The sequence below is a fragment of the Gavia stellata genome, chromosome Z, assembly GCF_030936135.1.
Source record: "Gavia stellata isolate bGavSte3 chromosome Z, bGavSte3.hap2, whole genome shotgun sequence".
Classification (NCBI taxonomy): domain Eukaryota; kingdom Metazoa; phylum Chordata; class Aves; order Gaviiformes; family Gaviidae; genus Gavia; species Gavia stellata.
Window position 1 is genome coordinate 26,835,392 of NC_082637.1, and position 7,545 is coordinate 26,842,936.

Below are 7,545 nucleotides of genomic sequence, written 5' to 3' on the forward strand. Positions count from 1 at the left end.
TAGGTTTCAGCTTTTAAATTAGGACCTGACACTTGGAAAAGAAGATAGCCTGCACATGAAGGATGTGGTTTTGAGTCCTCTAACACTCTACATTCAGCCAGATTAAGCTTCTGAAATTTGCAATTTGCACATGTTCAGTAAACATTTGGTATAAATCAAATGGCTAAACTCCCCAAAGACTTCCTCCCTGTTCATGCCACAACAAACTGCACATGGAAAAGTTAAGTTTCAAGAAGGTACTGTTTTGATGGAGTGTCAAACATTGCTGGTTCTTCATGCTTTACTTCTTTCTTCATCATCCCAGGACCAGGAACGAGTCAAGGTACAGAAACTTCACAAACAGCAACTAAATTGATATTTCATGTTCTACTGTCCTAATAGTACATTAGCAGTATAAACAGTTTACATTTAACAGTATAAAGGAAGCCTTAATGTATTGCACCTACAATAATATATTTTAACCTATGATTAAAAACCACTTACTACAAGAAAGTAGTGTCCTCAAAGGTTACACCTGTAACACCTGGAGCAATTAATGACTTAGAGGCAAAATAAGGACTATTTGTGTACTTCTAATAATAATAAAAAAATATCTGAGTAACCACTACAACAGTTCCTTCACAATTTCAAGTTTAACATCTCATTCACTGATCAGCCATTTCCCTCCTCCCTCACAGAATGATATTCAAAAGATTTTCACTCTAGTGCTGCCGGAACACAATTATTAAATAGGATAGCACAAAAGTAGCCAACTGGGGTTTCTTATACTTGACTCTCAAGCAGTGCCTGTTATACACCACATTATCTAATGGAAGCAGAGCTGTTAAGGGTTCTGATCTACTGAGCAAGGCAAATTCCCCACCTCTGAAACCAAGAACTTCAGAGGCTCACAAGGCCAAATTTGTCCTAAAGCTTGCACCAGCCCCATCCTGCAATGGAGTACTGGATACCTAACAAAGCATCATCTCCATCTCGTAGCTATTCTCCAAACTCCTTCCTCAGCTTTGAAATGTGTCTTATGTTCCTCTTTGTAATGTTAAATCTCAATATATAGTGCAATAATAATACTAATGCAATATGTGCAAACACTTTACTGAAAATCTGGGAAAAAAACAAGCTATAACTGATACTGAATATCTATTAAAATACTTCACAGTTTGAATAGATTAGAGTGCAGTTACAGCACTGATGAAGTGTACCCTTAAAAGCTAACTACCATGTAGGACAGGGAAAGGACACTTCTAATACCATGACGTTCAGCATTGAATTATGCAAGATTTAGGGGGTTTTATAAATTTTGAAGTCATGATGGGAAACCAGGTAATAAAGTCAGAAAAATATTTGTATTTTATGTCCTTTACTAATTTAAAGACAGACAACTTAATTGGGTAATCCTATAGTCATATAAAGGAGTTAAAACTCAGATATGCATATAAGAACACAATAAAACTTTTGAAATCTAAAGCACAAATACTGCAGAAACACTTCAAGTAATTAGGGTCCTGATCCTTCAAAAATAATTAAGACTTCTTGTTCTTCCTGTAAGTTTCTATCACTTTAGCTTCACTTGAGCAATCAAGGTGTAAACTGTATAGATTCTGCTGCCACACAAAGGAGCAGTCATCTGCACTATTAGTTTCAGCATCAAACCTGCAACTTGTACTTCCTGCCAAACCAGATAGAAGGTTAATTCGTGCTCATGTGAGCCTGATTAAGTGTAATATCCAACTTGTAACTGGAATTGCCTCTGTAGTAAGTTTAAGCTGTAACATATCACAGAATCACAGAATCGCTAAGGTTGGAAAAGACCTGTAAGATCATCAAGTCCAACCATAAAAAAAAAAAAAAACCAAAAACCACACACCCACAAAAAAACCAAAACCACCCACAAACCACACCACAACCCACACCAAAAACAACCCACCCATACCAGACAGCACCATGCCCATCAAGCCACATCCCACAATGCCACATCCACACATTCCTTAAACACCTCCAGAGAGGGTGACTCTACCACCTCCCTGGGCAGCCTGTTCCAGTGCTTCACCACTCTCTCAGTAAAGAAATTTTTCCAGATATCCAGCCTAAACCTCCCCTGGCACAACTTGAGGCCATTTCCTCTCGTCCTGTCACTGGTCACTTGGGAGAAGAGACCAACACCCACCTCTCTACAACCTCCTTTCAGGTAGTTGTAGAGAGCGATAAGGTCTCCCCTCAGCCTCCTCTTCTCCAGGCTAAACAACTCCATTTCCCTCAGCCGCTCCTCATAAGACTTGTGCTCCAGACCCTTCACCAGCTTCGTCGCCCTTCTCTGGACATGCTCCAGCACCTCAATGTCCTTCTTGGAGTGAGGGGCCCAAAACTGAACACAGGATTCGAGGTGCGGCCTCACCAGAGCCGAGTACAGAGGCATGATCACCTCCCTGCTCCTGCTGGCCACACTATTTCTGACACAGGCCAGGATGCCGTTGGCCTTCTTGGCCACCTGGGCACACTGCTGGCTCATATTCAGCCGGCTGTCAATCAACACCCCCAGGTCCTTTTCTGTGGGGGAGCTTTCCAGCCACTCGTCCCCAAGCCTGTGGCGTTGCATGGGGTTGTTGTGGCCAAAGTGTAGAACCCGGCACTTGGCCTTGTTGAACCTCATACAATTGGCCTCGGCCCATCAATCCAGCCTGTCCCGATCCCTCTGCAGAGCCTTACGACCCTCGAGCAGATCAACACTCCCGCCCAACTTGGTGTCGTCTGCAAACTTGCTGAGGGTGCACTCTATCCCCGCATCCAGATCATCAATAAAGACATTAAACAAGACCGGTCCCAAAACTGAGCCCTGGGGGACTCCACTTGTGACCGGCCGCCAGCTGGATTTCACCCCATTCACCACAACTCTCTGGGCTCGGCCATCCAGACAGTTTTTAACCCAGCGAAGAGTGCACCTGTCTAAGTCACGAGTCGCCAGCTTCTCCAGGAGAATACTGTGGGGAACAGTGTCAAAGGCTTTGCTGAAGTCCAGGTAGACAACATCCACAGCCTTCCCCTCATCCACTAGACGGGTCACCTGGTCATAGAAGATCAGGTTGGTCAAGCAGGACCTGCTCTACTGACTCAAGTAATCCTGTGACCTCAGTGGGAGAAGTTCAGGTGCCTAACATCATTTTTAGGTATGTTAGAGCATCTCAGACATACACACAAGAATGGCAGTCATGACAGAACTACAAAAGATCCATGTCTTTTTGGAGCAACAACTCGAAGCTAACCACAATTTGGATACCTAATCCCTCCCCGAGAAACTACTTACATAATTAACATTACATACATTCGAGGGTTTCCATGATTGTGTCCTTCTACACTAAAATTGAACAAGACATAGGCTATTCTGTTTAAATCTTTGTATCACATAGCGGTTTGGCTTTTACCTGAAGGTCACCATTCACATTTAAACAGAAATATATCTCAGTTTTCAGTTCTACCATAATTTCTATAGTATCAAATACCTGCACCTGCTCAGAGCTCTGAACACATCAGATGAACTAACCCAACAGAAGTCATCACAGAACTCAGTTTTTGAAGTCTGATGCCACAGCCACTCATAAGTAACTGTTTCATATGTTTGGATGACTGCAACAGCCAGCCCTCAAATCTTTTACAGTGTGCCAGCCAAGCCACAAAAACCTGTGAAATTCATAGCTCTACTTAAAAAGAGAATTATTTCTTCTCTTACTAATAATAACATTCACTTATTAAAAAAAAAATCAAAACCACAGAACCAACACATTTTGGTTGTAGATGAACTGCTGAATTGTTTCAGAGTAAATGAAACTTTGTATCTGCATCACCTCCCAAGACAGAAGACTACTACTATCCCCTATCCTATGACAACTGGGGGGGGGGGGGGTTAGTCTATTCAAGAATAAACTGACAAGGCCTTTAGGATGCCCTAACCCCTCCTAGGTGGTCAGACCAATCTCATCACTAGGACTTGCCTGGTCATCATGGGACTGTTGGCTGACCCTTGTCACTTTCACTGGACCTGACCCTGACCTGACATTCTAACCTGGGCTGAGATCTACCTCCTCTCTACGGATTTGTCCAGCACTCTTGGTTGAATGCAGTTACCATCACTGGATCTGCTCTGCTCACCCGGTTTGGGTGCTGTGGGACTACACCATTTGTCACTGAGAACTTTACCAAGTGTGAATTCATACTCACAAACTATGACAAGTGCTTCTCAGTGAAAGAAATTAAATAGCTTTCATTATCAGTCTGCTTTCATTTATGATACTTGAGGTCACACCAAATGTGTATTTCTTCACAATGCTGCTACATCAAATTATAGCAGGATTATCATGTCTTCATTTGTATTGTACGTGGATGCATTTTCTTCTGCACAACTTTAATGAGATCAAAAGCTTTTTAATGTTAGAATGTTACTTACCTGTATATGTATCTTATAATGTTTGTTTCATTACCTCTTGCCTTTCAAACCAAAACAACTCTTGGTTTTCTTGGTACAGCATCCAGAGGACAGCTATTTACAGAGAGGAATACTATGACTTCAAAAGTGTATGAGCCTTTAGGTCAGTTCAAGGGGGTTTTTGTTTGTTTTTAAAGAATAAAAAAAGAAAAAGCAGAGGTTAAGTAGCTACTGTCTCAAAATCAGCAACATTTTATGATCAAGCCAAGTCAGCTAATACTTGAAACAAGAAACTCTATTTTACAAACTAAATTTCATTACTTCCAGTAGATACCACAACAGAAACATAATTTAATTTCAGGTTTCCGAAAGAATTAACTACCCAAAATACTGAGCAAACTAGATGTTTCTGCTTTACCTTTAGCTTCCCAAAGAACACATCTACCTGATTCAAAATCAAGCAAGAATCTCTGCTGAAATCTTTTTATTAAAAGGCATGATTATAATCACAGGAAACCTCACAAATAGATCACAGGCAATTAGTAAAACCAAAATATTTAAGAAGCATCTACATTTAGACCTTGGCAACAACTCTTCCACGTGATGCCTCTCCACCCCCTTTCACTGCCGTACTACTTTGTGATTTTACATTAGCACAGGAATTGGCTTCAAAAGTAAGGAAAACAACAAATCACATCATACATAAAATTATCAAGCAAAGACAAATTAAAATATGAGTACATTTTAATAAGGTGTTCACACAGTATGACTTAGGTTGTCAGGGTCCATCTGGAAATACTGGTTCTATGTGTAAAGTATTTTAAAACACATAGTCAGACAAAACTTAAATGCAGACATGCGTTAATACTCACTAATTTCAAAGCTGTTATGCCAACGAGATGACAATCAAGGTTTGGCTTATATATGAGGCCTTCTGCCCCTTCAAGTTCAATGTATGGATGAGTAAAGGTATGCAAGTTTACCTTTTGTGGACAGTGGAATTTCACGGAAGTTAGCAAAGACTGAAGGAAGTGAAAAAAGCCTCTGAAAAAGCAAAAGTATACAGCTTTCCTAACCCAACTTCTGCCAATAAAAGACATCCAGAACTGTGTTTAACAGTGAGCTTCAAGTTACAGAGAAGTTGTTATAGAGTCCTTTTATCGTGATGCATTGCAGATGAGAAGTAGAGCATGGATTCTGCCTGACAGCTAGCATAGAAGTCTTTTCCTGAAGATAAACTGGAATAAACTATTGCACTTTAAGCAATGTCTTCAAACTGGAAGAATAGTTGAGGTAGGTCCCTAGCTTAGGTCTCAGAAACACTACATAGGACAAATTACCTGGGCTGATGAGCAATGCAGGGGCAACTATACTGTTTCCAATACCCCTAACTGCCCTGGGTATCTACACACAATACATTTTGCTAGACGTTATTTTCATAACTGTCACAAAAAGTGAGGAAAAGCATCATACACCTTTAGTGCTGAAGACACATTCTAGAACAATGACACCTTTTCAGCGCTTGGTGCCAAAAGATATTTAAAAGAACAGTGCTCACTTGCATTGGTGCCAGTCCAAACTGTTGTTGGCAGCAACCTCAATGCGAGGGCTGCTCTTCATGTGGAAGGTCACTGCAGTGTGTACAACATCAAGTAAAAACACAGTGTCTAGCCTAAGGAATACTATCGACTAAATTTTATGACCACAAAAACTAAACTAATGATTCAGACAGACTCCGACAAATAAATGTCAGTAATGCTGTGCTTCCAGCAGCTACCTTCAAAGAAGTATGCTTGAAACGTGACAGCTCAATTTTTAAAAGGCTTAATTATTCCAGCTGACATCCTAAACTCACTGCCATGTACTATGTGTGTGCTTTAAAGTGTCAGCATGAAATAAAATGCGGCAAAAAAAAGTTCAGTAAGATTGTTAAAGTAAGTACACAATGAATTAGTTGAACTGGATTCAAATAATAAAAAAAGATAAGGAGGGGAAGCATCCAAGAAGGTCAGCTCATTTTAACAGCTGAAGCCAGAACAGCAAGTGAAGAAACAATTCTCAGCTGTATGACAAGTCAATAGTGCAAAACCTAAAACCTTTAAAATACATCACAACACAGCATTTTGAGATGCAGAGTAGAACTTAGACCCAGACGTCAGTACCCTGCATGCTTCAGAAATAGCATAAAGAAGCAAGTAAGGTTGATGGGGGCTAGGAGAAGGCTAGAGATGAAAGGGGGTAAATTCACTAAGCTTAACTATCTGGGTCAGTCAAACGGAAGAAGAAAGACTGTAGTAGTATGACGCACGCACAAAGTTACCGCCAAAATCAAGAAACCTTTTTTTTTCCCCTTCAAAATAATGCACCTGAAACGTGATATGCGTTATTTTAACAACAGAAGGAAACACGGAAACGTGAACTTGTGAAACGGCTGTGCCCGTTTCTAGGGCTTCCAAAAACGCCGCTTATCCTACGAGGCCCCCAGAGCCGTCATGCCCCAAGCCTCGCGGAAGGCAGCCCCCTCCGGCGCTGCCGGCCAGCCCCCCCCGAGGCCAGCGCTACCCCGCAGCACCGGCCCTTCCCCACCTCCCCTGGCAGGGAGCGGCCCCCCCGCACGCAGCGGGAGAAGGGCCGGAGCCCCTCCCCCGGGATGCCCGCGGCTCGGCGCAGCCTGCTCTCCCCCCGCCGCCACACCGAGGAAGGCTCACGGCCGCCCCCTCCCCACCCCCAGCCTCACCTTGAAGGGGTTGTTGAGGTCCGGGTCGGCGAAGGGGTTGCTGTCGAAGTCCGACATGGCGGGGGCAGACGGGCGCTGCGATCTCCGGGTGGCGGCTCTTCCCCTGCAGCGGCCCCGACACTCGCCGGCTCGCGGGCTGCCCCCGAGCCGCTGTCAGCAAGCGCTGCGCCCCGGGCCCGAGCCCGCCCCCTCCGCCACCGACCAGCCACGGAGCGCCTACCTCCCAAAATGGCCGCCCCGGAAGTGAGGTTACGGAGCGGGACGGTCCTGGAAGGGAGAGGGAGGGGACGGTCCTGGAAGGGAGAGGGAGGGCCCGTTCCCGGGACGGGCAGGAGGTAGGGCGGGAGCAGGGCCTGGGAGAGCCCATTCTCGGGGCGGGGAGGGAGGAGGGCTA

General features: G+C 43.7%; 1 protein-coding gene across 2 annotated transcripts in view; it reads right to left on the minus strand.

Moving 5' to 3' along the window:
* The window catches only part of SCAMP1 (secretory carrier membrane protein 1), a 47,076-nt gene extending 39,807 nt beyond the window's left edge, over nucleotides 1–7,269 (minus strand). For both annotated transcript variants that reach the window (XM_059833298.1, XM_059833297.1), the window contains exon 1: nucleotides 7,152–7,269. In XM_059833298.1, coding sequence (XP_059689281.1) covers nucleotides 7,152–7,208 — 57 coding nt within the window. In that variant the 5' untranslated portion in view covers nucleotides 7,209–7,269. The remainder of the gene's footprint in view (nucleotides 1–7,151) is intronic.
* Nucleotides 7,270–7,545: the final 276 nt, after the last annotated feature.